This window comes from Brassica oleracea, chromosome C3 (genome assembly GCF_000695525.1).
Source record: "Brassica oleracea var. oleracea cultivar TO1000 chromosome C3, BOL, whole genome shotgun sequence".
Taxonomy (NCBI): domain Eukaryota; kingdom Viridiplantae; phylum Streptophyta; class Magnoliopsida; order Brassicales; family Brassicaceae; genus Brassica; species Brassica oleracea.
In genome coordinates this window covers 60559721-60585994 of record NC_027750.1, presented here as the reverse complement: position 1 = coordinate 60585994, position 26274 = coordinate 60559721, and the positions used below count along the sequence as shown (strand labels likewise).

Genomic DNA, 26274 nt, shown 5'->3' with positions numbered 1-26274 from the left:
CCAAGATCTTCATCACCCACGGATTGCAGAAAATTGGAGAGGTCCTAGGGACCTTCAGTAATGTCCAAATCAGGGGGAGTAATGTGTGTTGTACTATTTTTCTTTTACCATGGTTTTGTCTCAATTGTGTTTTCCTGGTAAGGTTTTAATGAGGCAACATTAAAGCACATTACAAGCTCTAAATGGTTATGGCATCCAAAGGAGAGTGTTATGAACCAGATTGTGGATGGCTCATAACCAAGAGATTATGATTTGTAATCTTTCCATTTATCTATGACGGTGTAATCTCTTATATAAAGAACCTCTATGTTATGAATAAAAATAGACTTTTCCATTATTTTTACAACATTTCTACAATTTTAACAGAAAACTCAAACATATCTTCTTGGCACGTGTAACAATAAAACTTAACTACAAATAAGATAAGGGTTGAAAGGTGACAAAAAATGAAGAGGAACATGAAATTTTTTAGAGTTCCTACAAAAAATCACTATTTACAAAAAAATATTTTTTATTCATTTTTATTTTTTTGGTAGAGCAAAATAAAACAAAATTATTCTTTACCAAACTTTTAAAAGAATAAATATTTTTTTTCATTCACATTATTTTATTTATATATATTTTCACGTTTTTCTTATTCTCTATAAAAAGTTACATGTCACCTGTCGGAACCTAAAGATTGTAAAAAATTGAGGGAAGATGAATTAATATTGTAACTATGTAATTATTTCCATACTAACTAAATACCAAATTATACTTATATGTGCATATCAATTAAAATCGTAATTAATGTTGGATACTAACATAAGTAACATGGATTTATTTAATCCCTTATATATTAAAAGAGAAGCATTGTAGTTAATGCTTTCACACCAAGTTAGACACGTGTCCATTGGAGAGACACTCTCCAAAAAAAAATTTCCTTATTCACCGGTTCTGTAAACAGGTTTCGTAGAGAGTTTCCTTACTCTCCCAAAATAAAACCAACTACATGTATCTATAGCTTTTTCAGGAAATTTTGCTATGAGTTCTCACGTAAAGCTAATGCTTCGGAGTTCTCTCTTGTTCCTTCTTACCCACCTTTTACTTCAAACTCACCGTTATAAAAGAAACCTTCGGAGTTCTACATGGTGACCGACTCAGGAAACGACGACCCAGTGACCCCTAAGCCCGGAAAGTTAATACACGATGTGGTTTGAGACGAGCCGCTCTGGATCATCTTCCAACGAGACATGACCATTCATCTCAAATCAGAACTCATCATGAACTCTCTCAAGACCATCGACGGTCGTGGTGCGTCCGTGCACATCGCTGGGGGCCTTGCATGACGATCCAGTACGTGACCAACATTATAATCCACGGGATTCATAAACATGACTGCAAGCCAGGTGGGAATGCTAAGGTGCGAAGCTCCCCACGACATTACGGGTGGAGAAGACGGTGATGGTGTGTCGATCTTCAGAGAGAATCATGTTTGGGTTAATCACTGTTCGTTGTCCAACTGTGAAGACTGGCTTAGTGATGCTATAATGGGCTCGACGGTGATTACTCTGTCTAACAATTACATGACGCATCATGCATGGTAAGGTCATGGTAGACTCGTGGCAAGAATATGCAAACTATGAGCATGATTGAACTATAAAGAGTATCATTACTCTGTCTAATGTTGTTCTTGAACGTGAGTTCTTCTTCTCACATAACTTTGTTCTTCAATGTGTCAAACTATGAGCATGCTTGAACTATAAAAAATATAGAAGAGTATAGAGAGTCCCAAGAAGAGATAAAACCAAAGGGATTTGTGACACTACAATGTATTCAACGTACCGTTAGTTTGTTACTTGAGAACGCCGAAGCATTATGACAACGTTACGTGAGAATTCCGTAATTCTGAAGACAAACAGATCCCTTTGTTGTAACTTCTGATTTTTTGTTTACCGAACCGAACCGGTCGGTTCCGAGTTTGTAAGTGTATTGAAATCTGCGAATATAACCAATTCGTTGGTTGCTGGCCAAGGCAAAAAATATATGATTTTCAACGAAGATAACCGTGTAATGGTATGTTTATATATTTATGAATCACTTTTGTATTTTTACATATACATATATATATATATATATATATATATATATATATATATATATATAATTTAAAGTATTCACTTAAATTACATATATATATATATATATATATATGTAATTTAAGTGAATACTTATACAGTTAAATGTTCACCGTAAGTGAGCTTTCTAAATCTATAGCAATTTTGAAAACAAAAAACAGAATTTTAATGGTTCATTTGACTATTAACTAAATTGTAATGAAATGTATTTTTTAAATTCTTTTTTTCCGCAACAATTATCTCGAATTGATTTAATTTTGCATCTGTTTAGAAATTTGAATATGATATGAAAGCTTAACATCAATATTGTCTAAACTTCATATAACATGAAACCAAATAAGTAGTTATAGTCTTCCGGTTATGACCATAAAATCAAAAACTTCAACTATATTAACGTCGCCAATCTTTATCCTCCTCATTAACACCCGAAACAATCAATGCAAAACAAACTAATATCCAAATTAATCAGATTTAATGTTTTTTTATCTCGCAAAATACAAATTTAATCATCTCATTCCGCGCAAGGCGCGGGTTATCACATAATTTTTATTTTATTTGTTAAGGTGCATTTAGTTCGCTAGATCATTCTTTCGTGTTTCAGTTGGTTTCATGCCATTACCCATTAGTAAGTTTATCCATTTCATTTTAAATTTGCATGCATGCCACAATTTTTTTCTTCCAAAGGTGCATGTCATAAATTTATTAATACATATTTGTCATATGCACGTATATATTAATTGGTACACGAGGATCTATATTTTCTTGTTTCGTTTTTTTCGAAAACACTCATACATCTCCATCGACTAATGACTGAATTTCTATTGGAAGGTACACGACGATCTATGTTTTTTTCGTTTCAGTTTTTTTCAAACACTCATACATCTCCATCGACCAATGACTGAATTTTTATCGGCAGCATTAGCAGTAGAGGATATTGACAGCAACAACAACAAAAAAGAGGGTGGGGATGGTAAAATCCCGATTATGTTATAGCATTATTTTATACGTATGACTTGTCTGATGCTATAGAATTTATAAGGATACAATGGTGATATAAGATTAAGGCATGGACCACGAGGGGGAAGTAGAATCGAGATAAATACTCATGATCCGATGAACCGTACCTTCCCTATTGCACTCTTAACTTGGCATGCAATTGTACTTATCAACTCGCTGCACAAACAATATGCATGGGATAAAACCAAAACAAAAGCAAAAAAAAACAAAATTTTAAGATGCATGGGGATTTGCCATGCAAAGAAACAAATGCACTTCTTTTACTCACGTAGTATATGTAGCCATATATGTAAAACTTGAGAAAATGTACGAGTCAAAATTTTAAGTTTGTATTTATATGTACATATGATGACACCAGCAGAGCTTTCATGAGAATAGACATGTCGTGTCGTCCGCTGATTCTGCATCCTTCGTCCAAGTTTACTCTTAGATTGCTGTATTCCCATTTTTATCATCCATCATACCTAGGGGTGTCAAAATGGGTTGCGATTAATGGATTGATTCAAACCAAACCAACCCATGGTTCTAATGAGTTAATAATTTGGATCTTAATGGATTAATGGTTTTTATGGGTTAGTGGGTTTAGTGAGTTGGATTAATATTGGTTTGGATCAAAATGGGTTTATGGGTTATCCAATCCAAACCAATTTTTTCACACAAGTTGTTTCTCTTCGTCTTTCTCTCCCTTTTTTCTTATCTCACGAGACTTGATCTCTCTTTTTCGATCTCGCTAGACCTTCATCATCGATCACGACATCGATTCACACCTTTTGGGTCATTGATTTTGGGTTATCAATCACAACAAAGCAACTCATCTTCCTTGTGAGTCGAACTCTATTTTTCTTCAATTTGGCTTTATGGGTCACTGATTTTGATGATTTGGGATTAACTGAAGTGGATTTTTATGGGTTTGAATCTATCGACAAACTCATTAGTCAAGAGGGTTTCTATCTTATGGATTGTATTTGAGTTTCGACTCTCATGGCTTAAGATGGTTTCTTTGATCATGCGTGTTTCTGGTTTGATATTTTCTTATTGGAAAATGCTTTTTGCTCTATTGGGAGTTCATGGAATCACAGTTTATGTTCTTCTCCATCTGTTGTCTTTGTTGAAATTCAGATTTTGACTAGTTTATGAAGAAAAAATTGTAGACTTTCAAGCTTTATTTTATTTGTGGCTGGAAGAGTATTCTTTGACTCTGTCTCTTCATAGTGCTAATAGACTTTCTTTATGTTGACAGGTATCACCAGCCTTTGCGTGTTTGTGGAACACTTGTAGCAGCAAGGTGTCAACAAAGATGATGAATAATGAAGAAGATCTTCTAAACAGTGGTGGCCAATCATCCACAAGTGCATCACAAATAGCTCTAGTAAGTTCAAATCATTCAAAAAGAACTAAGAGATCAACTGCTTGGGATTATTTTACAATAGAAAAAGATGAGAATGGCCAAGAGAGAGCATATTGTAAAAAGTGTCCAAAGAACTATGTGTGGTTGCCAACTAGTGGAACATCTAATTTGAAACGTCATGCTGAGAAATGCTCAAATTGTTTGGATGTTATAAAGGAAAGGAAGTTTGATGATAAAGTTTCTAGGGAAAAGTTTAGTCGAGTGATTATTAGACATAATCTTCCTTTCCTTTCTGTTGAATATGAAGAACTTAGAGATTATCTTAGTTACTTGAATCCAGATTATAAGTGTTACACTAGAAATTGGTTCTTTTAATGTTGTATTTCTTCTAAGAGATTTTAAGATATGAGTTTGCACTCAAATGGTTGATTTTGTGTTTCAGGTGAAAACAATGGGCAGACATAACAAGGGAAGTGAATGAAACGATGAAGTGGCTCGATTGGAATTAGGGACTTTTGTTTGTGTTCTATTATCAAACGACGAGAGTTCTTGTTAATGTGTAATGGTGGAGACTAGAGAGACAATCTTGTTTTTCTTGCTAGACATTTGATTTTCTGTTATTTCAAATATTTTGATGAGTTATATTATATAACTTGAGAAAAGAAAATTATATAATTTGCTAATTTTTTATTAGCATTTTTAATTATTAAATGTTAGTAAGTTGATGGTAATCTTATTGTGATATAGTAAATATTTGTAAATTATGTTTATTAATACTATTGTTAATGGGTCAACCCAATAAAACCACTAACTCATTAATTTAAATAGGTTATGGTTTAACCCAATCCATTTAGTTAATGGGTTGGATTAACTCATGATCTATAAACTGCTCAATCCATTTGGGTTTGGATTGAGTTGGGTTGGTATACCCATATTGACACCCCTAATAATACCTATTCCAATGGCCAGTAATACTCCGATTCGTGTTTAATGTTTTGCACTTTCGAGTTATCAGATCAATTATTCAATTGTACTAAAAGTCTATTACATATGCATTTTGTTGCAACTATTTAAAATTGAACTACTTAGTTAGTTAGTTTTATCTAAGTTCTATTTATAGATTATTAGAACATATGCATTTGATTACACATGTTTTTGCGAAAAAATTGTGAAATTGTGTTTTGACCGCTAAGCGAGAAAACAAATTGCAATGCTGATATTAGTTAAAAATTTAACTATAACATGCAATTTAAAAACCAATTACAAGAGAATAAGGGAATATAGAGTTGTAAAGTTGCATATGAGGTTAATAAGATCATCTTCGACACATTGCTATTTTTACCTTTATAATAGCATTAATAATCAAAACTATTTAAACTCATCTTCATTTCTTACTATAAAATCCAAATTGCTATGTTTTCTTTATATTTAGAGAAAGAAATAATAATTTTTATTGTTATTCTATATTTCCAAGAATGCATTAGTAAAATTCATGATATTATAAAGTTCCTTATTTTAGAGAAATAAGCAAAATACATTTAAAATGGTCTAAAAGCAATTATCTATGACACTTCATCTTCTTTTTCTTTTCTTTTTACTTTCTTTCCGTGAGATATAGGATTCACAAGTGTCAAGTGCAGATAAAAATTAATGGCCAAGTTTTTTAACCCAAACTCAGATTTTTGTTGATGAATATCCCCTATATATTAATTTGAGAAACATTACAACTTTTTTTGTAGCCACGTGTCATCAATAGAATGATTTTTAGAATCTTTAGAGAAATAGATTGGTCTATCTAATTATATAATAAACTTGTTTATTAAACTAACCATAATTTCATTATCAATGTTCTTTATTATTTCCTTAAATAGAAGTTACGGAATTGCCTAATATGGCTAAAGTATATATGACAATTAACTTTTATGTTTAATTTTAAACTATAAAAATAAAATAAACAACCACATTAACCATATAATAAAAATTTAGATTTTTCTGTATATGTTATATTTTGAATTTTTAAAAACTATTAGAAATTACTAAAACTGATAAAAGTCTCACATTCAAATTTTACGATTCATGGTTTAAATTTTTTGGTATGACAAAATACAAATGATTAGAAAGTCATATTATTAAAAATTCTAATTTAATTAATTATTAAGATTAAAATATATACATATATATATATATATATCATTTTAAATTAAACTATATACCATATACCATATAAAATACATAAATATTTTAATTTCGAAATTTACTTTGAACAATTACTTTTGATAAAAGCTTTGAACAAACATTGACAACTTAATTTTTTAAAAAAATTATAAATTACTAAGACTATTAATCCCACAATAAAAATTTTATTATCAGTAATTCAATTTTTTGTTATAAAATATGCAAATGATCAAAAACAACATATGAGTAGAAAGCATCATTTACTAGACATTAATATTAAAAATATACTATATAAGTTAATATTATTTAAATTTAATTATATATCCTATCAAATAAAAATAATATTTTTTGGATTAATAAAACTTATATGTTCGTACCAATTTAATTATATATGTAATAATTACTGAATTTTTAATTATTCAATATATATTTATTATTTCATAATATATAAAAAACATATAATACTTAAAATAATGTATATATATAATATTTATTCCGCTAAAGACGCTGGTCTTAACCTAGTTATTAGTACTAGGCAAGGAACCTGTGCGATGTCGCACGAGAACTCATTTTGCAAAAAAAAAAAAAAATGCAACATTTTATATAACTACTTAAAAAAAATACAAGTGTTGGAAAGTTATCTTGCATGCAGCTATATTCTTTTACTGATAATACTAAAATCTATATTTTATTTATAGTTTGGTTGTAGTAAAATTATAAATATGTCAATACCAAATAAGATATTTTTCTTATAAACTATTTAGGTAAGTTATTTAGAAATATCGAAGACAACTGAATATTTGAAACTAATATAAAGTAAACACATTTCAATCTTATCATTTACAAAATTAATAAGGTAAATTATAACGACAAATCGAATATTCATGACTTTTTTGAAACCATATAAAATATGTGTGATCAAAAACATGATTTGATGGTAATTTTACGAGATTTTATTCATTAGCATATTTTTCTAAACAAATCACACATACACTCTTCTTCTTTTGTTTCTTCTATAAAGTAAAGTCTTTTCAAATAATTGCATTCTTACAAATTAAAAATGAGATTTTGGTATAACAATACACAAATTGAAAGAATCTTAAATTCTTTGTGACAATGTAAATATCATTTTTCTTTGATATATCAATAAATATGAAATTTCATCAAAACAATTATAGAAGTGACACTTATTGAAATATTTTAAAATATTTTTTTATAATGAGAAGACACAACTCTTAAAACTAATAATTGTAAAAAGACATTTATTGGAGATATTTTCACTACTTTTAAAAACATTTCTAATAGTTGCATATTGGAATAACAAAATTAATCTCAGTTTTCAATGAAGATACAACTTTCAACATCAAATGAGAGTAAAAATAACTTGTCTTTTATAATGAGAAAATACACAATTCTTTAAACTAATAATTGTATAAATACTCAAATATTTTAACTACTTAAAAAAAATCCCAATAGTTGCATGTTGAAAAACAAAACTAATGTTAGTTTTTATGAAAAAACACAACTCTTGACATTATGTTTAAAAATAATTTGTCTTTCACTGTGAGAAAATACAACTCTTAAAACTAATAATTGTATAAAACACTTATTGGGATATTTTAACTACTTTCTCAAAAAAAAAAAAATCCAATAGTTACATGTTGGAAAAAAAAAACTAATGTCAGTTTTTTTAATGAAAAATCACAACTCTTAACATTAAATTAGATTCTTATTATTAAGTTTTAATGAAAAGACACAACTCTTAACATTATATTTAAAAAACAATTTACCTTTTATAATGAAAAGATACAACTTTTAAAACTAATAATTATAGAAATACACTTACTGAAATATTTTAACTACTTTTTACAACAATTCCAATATTTTGATGTTAGAAACACAAAACTAATGGCAGTTTTTAATGAAAAGTCACAACTCTTAACATTAAATGAGATTCATATTATTATTTTTCTATGAAAGGACACACTTTTTTAACACTAAATGGGATTTAAAATAATTTATATTTTATAATGAGAAGACACAACACTTTAAACTAATAATTGTAGAAATACAATTATTGGGATATTTTAACTACTTAAGAAAATCTCAATAGTTTCATATTGGAAAAACAAAATTAATGTCAGATTTTTAATTAAAGGATACAACTATTAACATTATGTTTAAAATATTTTTCTTTATAACGAGAATTTGCAACTCTTAAAACTAAAAATTGTAAAATGCACTTATTGATATATTTTAACTAGTTACAAAAATTATCAATAGTTGCATGTTGGAAAGAAAAATTAATGTCAGTTTTTAATGAAAAGACACAACTATTAATATTATGTTGAAAAATAATTTGTCTTTTATAATGAGAAGGTATAACTCTAAACTAATAATTATAGAAACACTTATTAGAATATTTTAACTACTTTCTAAAAAAATTCTAGTAGTTACATGTTGAGAAAGAACTAATGTCAGTTTTTTAATAAAAAAGGACAACTCTTAGAGGGTGTTATTGGTTTATGTATTTTAATGGATTTCAAAATTTAAACTAAATTCAGTGTTATTGGTTCTATGATTTTAAAATTCAAATTAAAATACACTGTTATTGATTTTATGATTTTGAAACATATTTTAAAATCAAGTGTTATTCAATGGCAATTATTTAAAGATTTGATTTAGAATTGGATTTGAGTGGATTTTAAAGTGTTATTAGGGTGAAAATACAAAGGAACAAATATCAAGTTGAACCTTGTTATTTTGATTGTATTTGTATTATTAGGGTTTCTCAGTTTTTACGTGGTTCCCCTTCGGTTGCATCATGACACCATCACATGGGTGGTGAGATACCAATCGGTTCTCTGCTAAACGTTTGTGGGAAGCTATTAGGCCAAGACAAGGTCTACTCGTAGGGGCTTTAGATTGTCTGGCACAGTGCTGTCATTCCTAAGCATTTTTTCAAATGCTTGGTTGTTTCTTTTAAATAGGAATTCAACATTACTGAAAGTAAAAGCTTGGAATCAAGATACTGATCGAAAAAGTATTTGTCTACTTTGTGGTCTCTGGGATGAATCAAGATACTGATCGAAAAAGTATTTGTCTACTTTGTGGCCGCTGGCATGAATACAAAGATCAATTGGAATTGCTGGACTAGTGTGTGCGCTAAAATCCGGGTTTCAAGTGATACCAAGGGTCTAGAATCAGGCTGTGCAGTGGTTACTCTCTCTGCCGCGAAACAGTCCTGCAATTGTTGCTATTATCCAGGTTTGGACATCGATCGGTTCATTTACAAGGTATGGAAAGAACGTAATAGACGTCGTCTACATGATAGGATGACTTGTCCTGAGACAGTAGTGACTCGGACTATCATCTGCTTAGTTAAGGACAAGGCCTACTTTTCTTGCTAACACATGATATTCTCTTGGAGATGATCTTCAACTCTTTTGGTCTTCCAGACCGTAACTTATGTGCAACAATGCTTCTGTGTTGTTTATGTCTTTCTTTCACTCAGCTTTGTAATTCTTCCTACGTCATGTGTAAACGGCTTCAAACTTAAGCATGTTCCCTCCTCGTTTTAGTTAAAAATTCATTTGAGTGATTTATAACAATTCACTTATTTTGATTCTAAAATTCATATTATAGTAATTCTCAAATCCACTTATTTGGTTTGAAAATCATTGAATTTATCAAAGATTTCGAAATCTAAGGAGAATTTGTAAATCCATTAAAGTATTAGAACCAATAACCCCTACTTAATATAAAAAGGCATACATATATGTCACACACTATTAAGCAACATGTAAGAAATAAATAATATGTTTTAGATATGATGCTTGTTAATGCACTAATATGAAACAAACCAAGAGAAGCCGGTTGTTTTTGTGTCATGCACACGATCAAATACAAAATTTACCGGCCAAACTGGCAAAATCATGTTGTTGTTGATAGATTACCGAGAATGAAGATTGGTTTAAAGACATGAAAACTCACGCTTGCATAACGTCTTCTGAGGGAAGATTGCATATTTTGCAGATATGAGTCGCAACTATTCTTTTTTCTTTCTAAACTGCAACTATTCTTTCTTCTCCCTTTTTAAACCATCTATATATTATTTCTGTTGTAACTGCCTTTTTAAAGAAAATACAACTTTCTAAATTACGTAGAATTTGTGTAGACAAGACAATAAGAAAAAGATGAATGCCCTCTTAAAAAACAAAGATGAACAAGAAAACCCAATGGCCTGGAGACGTTAAATTCTTGAAGATATGTTTTGATAGGCAAAAAATATTGTATTTATAGAGTTGAAAAAGCATAAGTGGAAAAGATGCAATTTTCCTACTCAAGAGTGGTAATAAACTAAAAATATGAAATACAGTTACGAAACACACAAATGTGAATAAATAAAAATTAAAAACACATAAATTAAAAAGAAATATTATCTAAAAATGAAAATCAATTGTAAACAAAAAAATTATCTTAAATAGTTATAAATTAAAAAGAAATGTAATTAAAAAAATAAAAAACAGTGAGCAAAATTATAATGAAAAGAAAAATCTATAAAATTCAAAATATATTGTAACTAACTAATTGCATAGAACTTTTTTTCTTCACCATTTTATTTGATTAGTCAAAATTATGTTTTGAGAAGGTATGGACATAGCTATTTATAGATTTTCAAAATTTTGTTTGAAGAACCACATCGTTTCCATTTTAAAAGTTATTTTTATTGAAATAATACCTATATGAAGAGTCACAACTTTTCAATATAAAGAGTCACATTTTTTCAATATATACAGTTATTTTAAAATAAAAAACATAACTTTAAAAAAAAAGACACAACTTTTAATTGTTGAAAATACATAACCTTTCAACTTAAATGAATTTCACAATATTTAGAATTGATTGGGATTGCTATTATTAGTAGATATAGAGGGAAAACTACCATTAGAATTAGGCCTGAGCATTCGGGGTCCCAATCGGGTTTCGGTTTTATCCAATCGGGTTTCGGTTTTTCGGGTTTATCAAAATCAGCCCCACTTGGATTATATGAAAGTTCGGTTCGGGACCGGTTTGGGTTCTATCGGGTTCGGGTCGGGGTTAGTAAATCTTCAAAGAACCGGCACAACCCAATATACTTTCGGGTTCGGGTTAGGGTCCAAATCGATTTTTCGGTTTAAAAGTACCTGATTTTTACTTATTTTATAACTAAAACATGAGTAAAATCGGTTCTTCAGTTTTAAAATACCTGATTTGTACCTATTTTATAACCAAAACTTAAGTAAAATCGATTCAAAAATAAGGAACATCAACCATGATATTCAAAATCAAACGAAAAGTAAACATATTTACTGATAAAAAGAAAACCAAATAAATAAAAGCATAAAACGAAAACTAAATTCTCATGAAATGAGAAACATTGTTTAACGAAAACAAAATATAAACCTAAATACTTCAAGATTCAACGGCCATCTTCAACCATCAACCTTCGTGTAATAGAACCACCAACATTCATGTAATAGAACCACCAACCTTCATGTAATAGATAAATATTTTAAATGTTTAATATTTCTTAGTGTATTTTGGATACATATTAGGAATTGAGATCATGTTTGGTACACGATCTTTTCGAGGTTTTGAATGTTTCGGGTTCTATCGGATATCCATTTAGATTCGGGTTCGGTTCGGATAATATCCATAACCCGAAATACCACAAAACAAGGTCCATTCGGTCGTCGGGTTCGGATCGGTTAGGATTCATTTTTATCGGATCGGATTCGGTTCGGGTTATCGGGTTCGGTTTATTTGCCCGGCCCTAATTAGAATAGCCGCATAGTTTCTCTCTCATTGCCAACAGAAAATAGATTTATATTGTTATTGTTATGTGAAGTTTTCTATGTTCCAACAGAAAATTGGGGTAAAGTATTGTACAAGCATTTCTCGTTTACTTCACTGAGTTTTGCTTTCCTTGTATATTGCTTGAAGTTGCCTTGTGCAAGAGGCTTGGTCGGTTGGTCTTACAAACTACGAAAATAAAAGGAAAAAGGCCTGTCTTCTGGACTTGAGAGTTGGTGTTGGGCCTAAAATCAAAGTACGTTCAAAGATGGATTAATAAGGTGTTCCCAAAAAAAAAAAAACTATTTTTGAATTTAGTCAACATACCTAATAGGATTAGGTACTCTAAACTGATTAAATATATTTTTTTGGTCTTACCCATAACACCATAAGTAAATCTTTGTCATAGTCAAAGTCGCCGTAGTAATATGAGTTTTCAATGATGAATTGATTATGTTACCGTCTGATGAATTGATTATGTTACCGTCATTTGTTTCTAGGGTCGGATAAGATTGAAATTTCCAGTAGTTTTCTACAGTGAAGTAGATGGTTAGTATTTCAAGGACTCACACCTCTATTTGTAGACTAATTATCTTTTAATTTTGAAATCTTCGATTAGCAAAATCTCCTACATGTTATCGCATATGAATTTAATAAAAACATTATATTGAAATTATAAATCAACCAAAACTACAAATGAAAATCAATTTACCAATGATTGCCAGAAAATCATAGATTATGAAAAAATAATATCATGAATATTATTATTATTATTTTTAACTTACATATATATTATACTCTCTCCGTTTCAAAATAGATGATGTTTTAGAGAATTTTTGATGTTTCAAAATAGATGATGTTTTCTTATTTCAATGTACCTTTTAACTTTATCAAAAATCGTGTAACCAATCATATTTTATAGTCTGTTTTGTGATTGGTTGAATAATTTTTAATTTATATTTTGATGATACTTTTTAGATAAAAAACAAGTTTTTTAATATTTGTGTCGTAACGTAAAACTTCAATGTATTTTAAAATATAAAGAGTATCAAATTACAAAGTTTAGGCTTTATTCAGTGTAAAAGTGTTTTCATTTTACAGCCGAATTGCAGAACACAAATGTATTATATTCTGGTCAATTTTTCGGCTAGTCAGTTCCACAAGCTTACACAAGACAAACTGAAAAAGTAAAAAAAAAACGTAAAAAATGAAAAAGATATTTGGCGTCGTTAATTAGAAAAGGTTATTTTTGTCATTAAAAGTAAAAGTACTTTGACAAAAGCGTGTTACGTCATGTAAAATCTACAACTTGACGAGGGTCTTTTAGTAATTCAGGCTACTAAAGTTACGTTCTTCGTATATATCTTCTGCAACTCCGTCCACTCAAAACAACTTACATGGAAACTAATTTTCTTCAATTAAATATATTTAATTTTTTCCGGTTTTTATTTTTGTTGAAGAGGCAAAAAAATATAACGAAGATATAAATATATCTGATTTGTCTTTCTTTCTCTCAAGTTATTAAATAAAGCTCTCTCGTGCACAAAAAAATAAATAAATAAAGTTCTCTCCTTTTATTTGTTTCTTTGCTTTTTCTTTAATCCATTAATTATAGCAGTGAAAATAGAAATTTAATTATACTCCATTTAGCTAGTTGCTATAATCAAAGCTGAGCTACTTCTAGATGCTTTTGCCTTTCTCTCTCTCCTTCGTCCTTTAAGTTATGTGTTTTGAGTTTGCTTTGGCTTGTTTCAAGTGCTAATCACTGAAGAAAGATTATTAGGTGGGGAGGTGAAAAGGGGTACAAAAGCATTGATTTCTAGTTTCTGCTGTTGCAATAAATATCTCAGAGGGTTGTGAACCTATCATCACTATTAGTTTATTAACATAGGAATCTGACATTCTAAACAACTGTCTTGTGGGGTTTAGTTTTGTCGAAGAACAACAGAGAAAAAGAGATGTCTCAGACCAACTGGGAAGCTGATAAAATGTGAGTTTTTGATTTCCCCTCACTGATACACTCTGCTTCTTGCTAATTTTGAGCTGGGTTTTAAGATTCTGTTCGTTCTTGAAGTTATTTGCTTCTTTGTTTCTGCAACAGTTTTGATTATAGGGTTCGTGTTATTGCTTGTGCTTGATCTGGGTTCTTTCTTTAAGGGTTTAGCTTATTGTAGTTACCTTTCAACTTGTTGCATTTGTCAAAAAGCTCTCTCCTTTGACATTCTTGGTTATGTTAACTTGAGGATTTTCTAGTTTCTGTTTTTGCAGAAAGTGTTGTTGCTAGATTTTGTTTGGTTGGGTGGACGTTTCGTTTGGTGAGTTTTGCATGTTTTGGCTAAAGTTTAGTTCTTTTGTGTTGGCAGTCACTTTCAAGGGGCTTTGGCTCTTGTGTCATCAGGTTTTTTAATGTGTTACTTGTCCCCAAATTTACTCTCCTTTTTTTGGCATACAAATGTGTCCTTTAGAAGCTCCATCAGGAAAGTTTCTGCTTGATGTTATGCTTCTCTTTGGAGAGTTGCCTAGCTAGACATTTCTTATGCATATCTTGATGTGTTATGTATTATTATTGTTATCAGCGTTGTGTACATTGCTGCTCTAAGTATTGGTTTTGGATGTAACAGGTTAGATGTGTATATCTACGATTATCTTGTGAAAAGAGACTTAAAAGCTACAGCTCAGGCTTTCCAAGCTGAAGGGAAAGTGTCATCGGATCCAGTCGGTAAGATATCACAATCTTCTTGAGTTTTCTTACAGAGATTCTAATAAAAGTCATACGTCACTTGTGTCCCTAATGAACTTCCCATTCTTCTTGCAATGTTTGTTGTAGCTATTGACGCACCTGGCGGATTTCTGTTTGAGTGGTGGTCTGTCTTCTGGGATATATTTATTGCTAGGACTAATGAGAAGCATTCCGAGGTTGCAGCATCTTACATTGAGGTATCTTTCTACATCTGTGCCAAGCTGCAATATTCTCTTTAGTTAGTTAGTAGCTTGGTTGCTTATAGTTAAACTTTGGTCTCTCTTTTCCTTTGTTTTTGTACTTTTAGAGAACATTTAGAAGTTGTATATGTAAAAATATGAAATGTTTACTCCAAATAGTGTGATTATTTTGTTTTGGTTAAGTTTATATGATTTAGAAGTTCTTTGTATTCTGATATCTTACAGACACAGATGATTAAAGCGCGAGAACAGCAGTTGCAGCAATCTCAACATCCACAGATCTCACAGCAGCAGCAGCAAATACAAATGCAACAACTCTTATTGCAACGTGCACAACAACAGCAGCAGCAACAACATAACCAGCAACATCAAAACCAACCACCTTCTCAACAGCAGCAGCAGCAGCAGCAACAGCCAGCGCCTCAACACCAACAGCAGTCAGCACCTCAGCAGCCACCACAGAGGAGAGCTCCGCCCCACCTGACAAATGGATCAGCAAACGGACTTGTTGGTAGTAACAGCGACCCAGTTTGGAGGCAAAACTCTGGGTCTGGGAGTGCCTTGGCAAGTAATAATAAGGCATACGAGGAGAGGGTCAAAATGCCTACTCAGAGGGATTCCTTAGATGAGACTGCTATGAAGGTTAGTTTAAACAAGGCCCCATCCCTTCTTTTGTCACAGCACCTTAGTTTCCTCAAATGTTATTTTCCGATGTCTACAGCGATTTGGGGACAATGTTGGGCAACTGTTGGATCCAAATCATGCATCGATGTTGAAGTCTGCTGGAGCTTCTGGACAGCCTGCAGGGTGCTGTTCTCATACTTATATGCTTTCATTGTTCTTATACTTAAGCAACAAAAATCATTCAATATCTCTTACTTGTGCTAATTTCATTTGCTGATGAATCTCAGGCAAGTGTTACATGGTGCAAGTGGCGGTATCTCTCCACAGGTTCAAGCTCGAAATCAGCAACTTTCTGGGTCTGCTATGGTATGTAATACTGAATCTATGTTGTGTCTAGTCCCTTGCAGAACTTTACTGTGAGCTAATACTTGCTGGGATTATTTGTGTTTAGGATATAAAAAGTGAGATCAATCCTGTGCTCACCACTCCCAGAACTCCTGTTCCAGAAGGGTCATTGATTGGAATTCCTGGTAGGTTATCTAAATTAAGATCGTTTCATTAGGTTAAGCTTGATTATGATTAGTGCTTGTTTCCTGTTAACAGGTTCAAATCAAGGCAGCAACCTTACACTTAAAGGGTGGCCACTCACTGTAAGCTCTATGCATACATTATCTGGCTCTGTCTCTCTCTCTCTTTTGTCTCAGAGGAGTTTCCTTTTTGACTGCTGCTTTCCTTTCCTGATAGGGATTTGATCAGCTTCGTTCTGGTCTTCTCCAGCAGCAAAAACCATTTATGCAGTCTCCACAGTCTTTTCACCAGCTCAAAATGTTGTCTCCGCAACATCAGCAACAGCTCATGATGGCTCAACAGAATCTAAATTCACAAACCGTCAATGAAGAGAACAGAAGACTGAAAATGCTATTGAACAACCGGAGTATGAGCCTCGGAAAGGATGGTCTTGTGAGTTCTGTTGGGGATGTGTTGCCTAATGTTGGATCGTCTTTACAGCCTGGTGGCACTCTTTTGCCTCGTGGAGACACCGACATGCTACTAAAGGTTTAACCTGTCTTCTCTGTACAAACTTTTGTGGGTGACTTGAATGTAGTAAAGTATTGTTTGATAAAAATGGAAGATGATATAGTAATCTCTACTCAAATTCAAAGGCTGGACGATTATGCTAATAACTACGTATGCTTTGTAGTTAAAGATGGCTCTGTTACAGCAGCAGCATCAACAGCAGGGTGGTGGAAATCTACCACAGCCACAGTCACTTAATCAGCACTCTCTTTCAAATCAGCAATCACATAGTTCAAATCACAACATTCATCAACAAGATAAATTGGGCGGAGGTGGTAGTATTACCATGGATGGTAGCATGTCAAATTCCTTTAGAGGAAATGAACAGGTCTGTTCTTAAGTTCCTGTTTCAAATGGTGAGTCTGAGGCTGATTCTTAAAATGTTTATGCATTTAACTGAAGGTATTGAAGAATCAGACTGGGAGGAAAAGAAAGCAACCGGTTTCGTCTTCTGGGCCAGCTAATAGTACAGGAACTGCTAACACTACAGGGCCATCTCCAGGCTCAGCACCTTCCACACCTTCAACTCATACTCCTGGAGATGCGATCTCTATGCCTAATCTGCCTCGTAGTGGCTCCTCCAAAGCAATAACTATGTTTGGCACTGATGGGACTGCCACTCTTACATCTCCATCAAATCAGTTGGTGTGTGCTTCTTTAAACTGTTAATGGGAATGTAGTCAATATAAATTAGTTAATCAGTTATTGGCTATTCTGCAGGCTGATATGGATAGATTTGTGGAAGATGGGTCACTTGATGACAACGTTGAGTCTTTTTTATCCAATGAGGATGGTGATCAACGGGACGCCATTGGACGGTGTATGGATGTTAGTAAAGGTGTGTGTTTCTTGCCCCACTCAACATTGTAATACAACAATGTTTCTTAATCACTACAATGATGCCTCTCTGCACCAGGTTTCACGTTTACTGAAGTGAATTCAGTACGTGCGAGCACAAGCAAAGTTACATGTTGCCATTTCTCATCGGATGGAAAAATGCTTGCTAGTGCTGGACATGACAAAAAGGTAAAGCCATAAATCATCATTAGAGGTCTTGTGGTGTTTCTGAAACTTAAGAGCCTTCTTGGCTTGTTGGTCCATTTTTTTGCAGGCTGTACTATGGCATACAGACACTATGAAGCCGAAGACCACCCTTGAGGAGCACACGGCTATGATAACAGATGTCCGTTATAGTCCCAGCCTGCCTCGCCTTGCAACTTCTTCGTTTGATAAAACTGTCAGGGTTTGGGATGCTGATAATGTAAATTGAGGGCTGATGATTCCACCTTCTTTTTTTTATATCTACTCGCTTAAGAGTTTGTGAATCTACTATGCAGAAAGGTTACTCCATTCGTACTTTCATGGGACATTCTTCTATGGTTACGTCACTTGACTTCCATCCCAATAAGGATGATCTCATATGTTCCTGTGACACTGATGGCGAAATAAGGTACTGGAGCATCAACAATGGAAGTTACACAAGAGTGTACAAGGTACATCTTTTTTGTCTATTTTCAACGAGTTGTTTTTATCAGCAAATCGGTACATTTTAGTATCACTTTTGTTTTGTTCACAGGGTGGTAGCACTCAGTTGAGGTTTCAACCACGTGTGGGAAAGTATCTAGCTGCTTCGTCAGCAAATGTTGTATCTGTTCTAGATGTTGAAACACAAGCTTGTCGACACTCTTTGCAGGTTTAGTGCTCAAACTTCCCTTATTCAATATCCACTATAACTACTAAGAGAGCAACTAAAACAAGAAAAACACTCTTAACAGGGCCATGCTAATCAGATAAACTCGGTTTGCTGGGATCCTTCTGGTGACTTCTTGGCATCGGTTAGTGAAGATATGGTAAAAGTTTGGACGCTGGGGACAGGTAGTGAAGGAGAATGTGTTCATGAGCTGAGCTGCAATGGCAACAAGTTCCAGTCTTGTGTTTTCCATCCCACTTACCCTTCCCTACTCGTCATTGGTTGTTACCAGGTAAAGTAACCATCTTTACTGATGTGTGTGTGTTCAGTCTGGTGTTGATTCCCTAAGCATTGTGAAACTTTGTGTGGTGCAGTCTTTAGAACTATGGAACATGTCAGAGAACAAGACGATGACATTGCCGGCTCACGAAGGGCTAATTGCGTCATTGGCTGTTTCGACTGCGACTGGATTGGTTGCATCTGCTAGTCACGACAAGCTAGTGAAGCTGTGGAAGTGAAGTTAAGTGAGAGATCAGGACAAGTTCGTTTGTGTTTAGGTAGCAGTCTTCTCAGGGAGGGGGTGGGGGTTCTTTTAACTAGTGTTTCTCTTTGTAGTTCTTTCTCGGCTAATCATCTTCGATCTTAAAGATAGTTTTTCACATGGTTAAACAATGTTGTTGTATGATCTGACGTAATTGAGATCTTGTGGAACTGTGATAACTGTTGTTGTAATCTTAGTTTTTATTCTGGCTCATCTTCTTATCACTTGTACTTCGGTTTGGTCTGGTTTCACTAATTATATTGAAACGTTTGGAAAACTAAAGTCTAGTGAACGGTACAACTTGGGCATAAAGAAGAGCAGTGATCAGTGATGGTTTAAAAGAAACAGCTGCAGAGAAAAGAAAATGCTATACTGTACTAAGAGTCTCCCAAGTTAGCGCAAAAAGAGTAAATAAGTGACACTGATTAGCGTTTCTAGTACTGAGAATAATGTACTAAGAATGACAGGGACAGGGTAAGTCAAATATCACTGTAAAGAAGGAATTAAATACGGTGAGTAGACTAGACAAAAAACAAAAAAACGGTGAGTAGACTTACACATCAATCTCTTGTTATACGCTGTATCCTTTATGGTCAGCCTTATACACTGGACGAGATGATAATCTTTAGGAATAGAAACAGCAGGTGTGGTTGACCAATTGGTTACATACTAGCTATAGGAAACTATTATACGTACTCTTTGAGGAAGAGAAGTTTGGATGCAAACCTCGAGAGGCACAGAAAATTGCAAATGGCTATCAACGCAAACAAATAACATCTTAGAAGAGAGGCCACACTAAGCATCTCTCATATTCAGCTTAATCATGTGGCTTCTTTTCAGGATCTGATACGTGAACCGGATCTCTTATTTCTCGTCCCCTTGAGAAAATACCTCCTTGATGTTCTCTACCTGCAAATAATATATGCACATGAGCAAAAAGATTCAAAGTTTTGTATCCTCATTTTGTAAAGTCATAATGCAAAATAAGACTTGTTTTAACTCTACTCCACAGTGTTATTTGTAAGATGGTAGCCAAAATCTCACTTTTATTTAATAAGAGGTCACCTGGTTGTGTAAAGATCCTCTGACAGGCACTGGAGGTTGCTTGATGACCCGGCCTTGCACGAAACTCTGAAGACAAAAACGGTGTTTCTCTAGAGCTGCCTCCTTCATACATTTGGCTTAGTTTGTCTGGGCCATCGCTTGTGTTGTTCTTTGTCTTTGGTATATGAGACAAATCCGTAGACCATGAGCCCCCGCTTGATCCTGCCAAAGTCATTATCACATCCGCCTACAAATAACATAACGTTCATATGATAACTTCTCAAATAGTTTGAATATCAAAGTGTTAAGTGACAGAGAGAGTTACCTTGTTTGGGTGAACATCATCAAAGACATGAGCTTGACCACCATAGAAGATAGTCATTTGCTTAGTACTCGATGTCAACTCTTTCCTATTCCTGTTACTGCAAAATACAAAACACAGTGTGTTGAAATTGACCTGAGGACAAAGCATCAATAGACTAGAAGCTTAACTCACCTTGAGGGGGCAAAACATTCGACTCTGCTCGGATTTGGCATTGTAAAAGGACTCGTTACACCTGGACCTTTCATCCCTGTTCGTGAACCTTCATCTGCAGCTGTCTGTGCAATAACTGATGGTCCCGCGTTTTCATCCTTGAACCTGCTTGAAGACAGCTGATGAAGCAAATGACTGATTTGTCCTCCTCCTCCTCGTGGAGGCTGGTTTGCCATATGATTCATATTCATGGAAAGGCTTCCAGGTCCGTTTCTTAGCATCTTTTGTTTTTGACAATGGCAGATCACATAAAACTGATCAGTTCTTTGAAGCTGTGCACACGGTGAAGTTATTATGTAGGTTATGGTTTTATCTTACCTTGGACCAGTGCAGAGTCTCTGGGTGCTCTTGAGACGTGAACTGTGAATCAGAGTTACTTCTCTTGGTTCCTGAAAATCGATTGCTCATGATTGAGCCTGAAACCTCACTTCTAGGTCCAAACAGTTGTCTCCCATCAAGATGATTCCCCCCACCGCTGCCTTGTCTTTCAACTAGTAGAAAGATAAAATCTACATAAGCAACATCACATTGCACTAGTAGTAGTAGTAGCTAGAGAGAGGTAATAAAGAAGAACAAGTCATATAAAAAAGCATCACAAACTCGTATGTCAAATTCACTTCCAATGTCCCAACTAATCCATCAGAGACATTATGGTTGGACAGAGAGAGACATAAAGAGCGTGTCTGTGTGTTTTATATACCAGAGCTCAATCAACCCACATGCTAACACAAAAGAAAAAAAACATGTTCATGTTTTTAAAAATAAACAAAACAATGTACACTCATGTCTTGTTTCAGTTGAGTGCATAGATGTTCTAATTTTTCTACTTAGAGATCTAATGGATGAAAAGTTTCCAACTATAGAAACTAATTCACATGATCTTCTTCTACACATTAAAATCATAGTGAATCGAAGCTCGATGAAAGAATCGAACTCCAACTTGAATCTATGTAAAAAGACTTGAACTTTCTATAAATAGAAACCCTAAATGTACAGAGGAACCAGCTTAAACCACATCAGTGGAAGGACACTTCTTCAAAAAAAAAGCATCAAGAGAGAAAGGGAGAGAGGTACCAAGATCGGAGGTTGAGGAAAGACCACCGCGCCGACCGACGGAGGAAGCTGAAGTCATGGCCAGTTTAACTGCCTTATCCAGAGCTAGACTGTGGTCAGCCATGGAAGTGGAAGCTAAAGTTTCAGTCTTGGATCCTAGGAAGTCATGGAACAAGAGCTTATCTTGTTCTTTTTGGCGGAGGTGAGAATCAACATCAGTAGTACGATCGTCATTGTTGTGGTTCACCATCATCAAATTCAAACCAATGTGTCAGTGTGTCCACTTCGCCACCACTTCCTCCATTACAGTTTGCTCTCTGTATTATTTCATGGACACACACAACCAGAAAGAAGGGAGAGAGAGAGAGAGAGATCACAGTGTCTCTTTTGGTTCTACTTTATTGGGTTTCTCTTACAGTACATGTAATAATGAATCATATCTTTTCAAACAATATATAATTAAAAAATTTCACCTAAAAAGAACATAAGAAAGATTGTAAAATCATGACATTATAGATTGCTTTTTGTATTAAGGTAGTCATAGATTCACGATGTTATCAGTTAACTTAAAACTGTTACAAGATACACTTTAATGATTTAGAGAAAGTAAAGGTGTGTGTATCTTGATCTAACCAACACACTTCTGAAAACATAACTCATTGGTTTTTTCACTTTATACTATAACAGATGAAAATGTGCTCCAACCAATCTCTATTTTTTTTTTAAATAGAGATTGCTATTTTTTTCAAAATACATATAAAGGCAAAATAGCATTTCTCTGTTATAGAAACATATTTTTTTATTTACAAAATAGTTTTTTAACTTTTAAACATTTATAATTATAACCAAAACAATTTTTTTAAGAAAATACAGTTTTTATAAACATAGAATCACACTTTTTATTTACGTAATAGCGTTTTAAAGAAACTTTAGTTTAAACAAAGTTATAATGTTATGAAATTTTTGTAAAAATTAAAAATAAATAGGGTTAATTATCAATTTTAATAAATAAAAGATATTTGTTGAAATAGAATCTTTTGAGAATGTTTTTTTAGAGACAAAATTGAAATAAAATCTCTTGAGAATGTTTTTTTAGAGACAAAAATAGAATAATATATTGGAGAAAAACACATCTTTATTTTAAAAATAAAATAGGAAAATACATCCGAAATGTTCCAAGTTCTAACCTATCGGCACCTACAAAAAAATAGCTCGTGGGACAGTTGGTAAGGCTGTCATTTACCTAAAAGTTTTCGTGTGGTACATTGGTAAAAGTACTTGCTCAGATGTGGTGGTTAAGACTTAAGAGTCTATTTCTCCATGTGTTATCAAATCCATATTTAAAAAAAAATATATATATTGGATTAATGAATAAGTAATTTTGTTAAGAAAACAATAATATAGTTTCCTAGATAATAAATTATATGGATATACTAAAACTATGAACTGAAAATCGCGTAGACATATATATTCTTATCAATACTGAAATAATTTCTGTGCAAAACATAGTAAACGAATTGAATATCAGTTCATAAAACCTATATATCTTAATTATATTGGTGATAATGTATTTAACCATATTTGCTAACTTTTCTATTGGTAAAAATGTACTTAACCATTAAAGTTCCAGTCTGGGTAGCCCCCTTTTACTTTGTAAATGATATATTTATCAAAATGTGGAATAATTGGTTTTGAGATTGGAGTTGTTGAACTTTGGGTGAAGTGTTCTAGTACTTTTAATTTCGTAGCCTAATCTGAGTACGAAAGAGAATTCAAAAAGAGACATCAACCTATTTCTGATGATATCTCGACGTTACAACTACTCATCATGACGGTTTTTCCCACTTCATAATGCTCATTTGATATTTTCTACTTTTTGCAAATTTTTAACTGAAACGAAAAAAGGTTTAAAGATAATATATGGTGATCAATAAACGCTCTTACCTTCAAATTAAGATGTTTATAGTAAAATGTATCCCAATACTCCATCCGTTTCAAATTATATGATGTTTTAGAAGGTTTATGTTATTTCAAAATATAAGATTTTTTGAAGTTTTAAAATTAATTTTAGCTTTATTGGAAAATGTTCGACCTATAATATTTTACAGTTTTTTTTTATATTTGGTTGAATGATTTTAAAATTATCTTTAAAAATACATTTTTAGAAGAATGTAAATTTCTTAATTTTTATGCACTAAGCCAAAATACCATATATTACGAAATGAAAAGAATAATAAAAAGTCGTTTATTATCTTGTTAAAATTAAAAAAGCTCGTTTACTTATGAGACTGTTAGAATAAGATAAACTAGACCTTGATCCGCGCGCCAGCGCGGATATGAATTTTCAGTTTTTAATTATTTATTTTATTAAATGATGTATTTGTAATATTCGTTCATATTATATTCATTAAATAAATATTTTTTTTGCATCTTAAACTATCTATTTTTTTACGAATGTGTGATATCATAAAAAAGAGTATAGAGTTAATTAGATAATTTTAAAAACAGAAATTTTTCTTTCGTGTGCGATATCATATAAATAATGATCCGCCCAGTTAACAAAAATCATGATTATTTTATGTGTAATTTTTTTATTTTGACCATTTCCTTAAAACTATATTAAATTTTACATATTTTAATTATAATATTTTTACCTTTTTATTTGAAATGCAACTCAATATTTTTTTAACAATTATAACAAAATATTTAAAAAATATTTTTAGAATTTGTTTGAAAAATATGAAAATTACATTTTAAATTAAAATTATCCTAAAATATGATAAGTTTTGATGTAAACGAAAACTCAAATTATGTCAAAAATAATGATATTCAATGATAATAACAATTTTAATTGATTATTTTTTTAAAAATACATTTACAAAAATATTGTTTGAAAGAAAATTCATTTATCTTTCAAATATAAAATGAAAATATTATAATTAAATAATAAAAAAATATAAATAAAAACCATAAATTTAGCAAATGACAACTGAGTTATATTATGCTAAAATTTTCTTTCTAACAATTTATCAAATGACAAATGAGTTATGAGCAAATAATACCATATAATTTTTTAAAACATAGCCTTTCTTAAATATTTTTTGAATAAATAATTATTTTTAAATTTAATAAACTGAAAATAATATCCGTACAATTGTGTGAGTTAAATTCTAGTTTTATTGATGCATGTTATATATTAGTGTTGCATGTTTTAGATAACATTTTAATGATGCACGTTTTTAAAAATCTCAATTATTAAAATTATGCACGTAAAGATAACTCATGAGTTTTTTGGTTGATTAAATGACATTATGTCCAAATTTATTTAATGATATTTCATTAAGGTAACTGAAAAAGACAAACAATAAAATAGGAAGTTTAAATTCATTTAAGCATATTTCATTAATGTAACTGAAAAGACGAGTAATAAATTAGACAGTTTTATTCGTTTTAGATATTTCATAAATGCAACTGAAAAAAACAAGCGAAAAAAAAGGAATTTAATTAATGAAGTAAAAACATTTTCAAATGGGTACTTTTCTTTTAATAATATAGATAGATGTCAGCGTTTTTCCAAAATAACCCTGGGCTCCGTTCCATACACCTTTAAGATGTTTATAGAAAGCATCAAACTATATTCGCTGATTTTTAAAATAATTAAGTTTGATTGGGTCGACATAGAAGTATAATTGTCACTTGTATAGGAACAAGTGTTTTACCCTAGTAGGAGAGAAAGGGGTAGGATTCCGATTTTGGGTTATGACTGATTTATTTATAAGAATCATTAAAATACTAATAACTAATAAGGATGGCCTCTTTCATATGGTTTCTTTTGCAAGAAAAAGTGTTTTTGTGAAGTCATAACGCTGTGGAACTTGCATTGTGATTTGTGGAGGCAAGTGACTTCGTACTATGATATCTCTAGATTATGTTATTGACTTCATAGCATGTTCGGGGATGCAAGAGATCTGATGCGTAGATGTCAAGTTATCTCTTTCTACTTGTGCTTGTATGGTTTGATCCTTCGAGTTTGTGTTTACTCAAGCACATTTGGTGTTCTTATGTGCACGTACTTGAAGGCGCGAGAACAAATACAGAAACCATGTATCTTTAAAAGGTTGGTTAATGCAACTTCAGATTAAAATTAGAACCTGGGAACTGTTTAAGTATTGTGAAAGAAGCCTATAAGGCCTATATTGTTTCAGACACCAATCATCTCTAAGTTTGGTTTTACATCATGGGAAAGGAAAATTTCAAATATTTTTTAAAAAAGTTTTT

General features: G+C 32.1%; 2 protein-coding genes and 1 long non-coding RNA gene across 4 annotated transcripts; 2 read left to right on the top strand and 1 right to left on the bottom strand.

The window, feature by feature from the left end:
* The first annotated feature begins 3777 nt into the window (after positions 1-3777).
* On the top strand, positions 3778-5124 carry LOC106333219. The gene is made up of 3 exons (XR_001268317.1): positions 3778-3956; positions 4375-4503; positions 4925-5124. It is a non-coding gene; the product is annotated as an uncharacterized LOC106333219 (long non-coding RNA).
* Positions 5125-14129: 9005 nt separating this feature from the next.
* LOC106335993 (transcriptional corepressor LEUNIG-like) lies at positions 14130-19583 on the top strand. 2 transcript variants are annotated; one of them, XM_013774697.1, is made up of 18 exons: positions 14130-14482; positions 15114-15211; positions 15320-15429; positions 15658-16074; positions 16154-16239; positions 16344-16422; positions 16508-16586; positions 16660-16706; positions 16801-17112; positions 17264-17461; positions 17536-17778; positions 17854-17971; positions 18050-18159; positions 18245-18394; positions 18471-18626; positions 18710-18826; positions 18909-19115; positions 19198-19583. In XM_013774697.1, the coding sequence occupies exons 1-18, from the start codon at positions 14451-14453 to the stop codon at positions 19339-19341; spliced, it is 2703 nt and encodes a 900-aa protein (XP_013630151.1). In that variant the 5' UTR covers positions 14130-14450; the 3' UTR covers positions 19342-19583. The 2 variants fall into 2 exon arrangements, with proteins under 2 accessions (XP_013630151.1, XP_013630150.1); XM_013774696.1 differs by having other exon boundaries at positions 14134-14482; positions 17258-17461.
* Positions 19584-19888: 305 nt separating this feature from the next.
* LOC106328702 (protein TIFY 8-like) lies at positions 19889-22400 on the bottom strand. The gene is made up of 6 exons (XM_013767191.1): positions 22018-22400; positions 21262-21434; positions 20905-21164; positions 20734-20830; positions 20430-20655; positions 19889-20273 (listed from the first exon to the last, which is right to left on the bottom strand). The coding sequence occupies exons 1-6, from the start codon at positions 22247-22249 to the stop codon at positions 20182-20184; spliced, it is 1080 nt and encodes a 359-aa protein (XP_013622645.1). The 5' UTR covers positions 22250-22400; the 3' UTR covers positions 19889-20181.
* Between the last annotated feature and the right edge of the window lie 3874 nt (positions 22401-26274).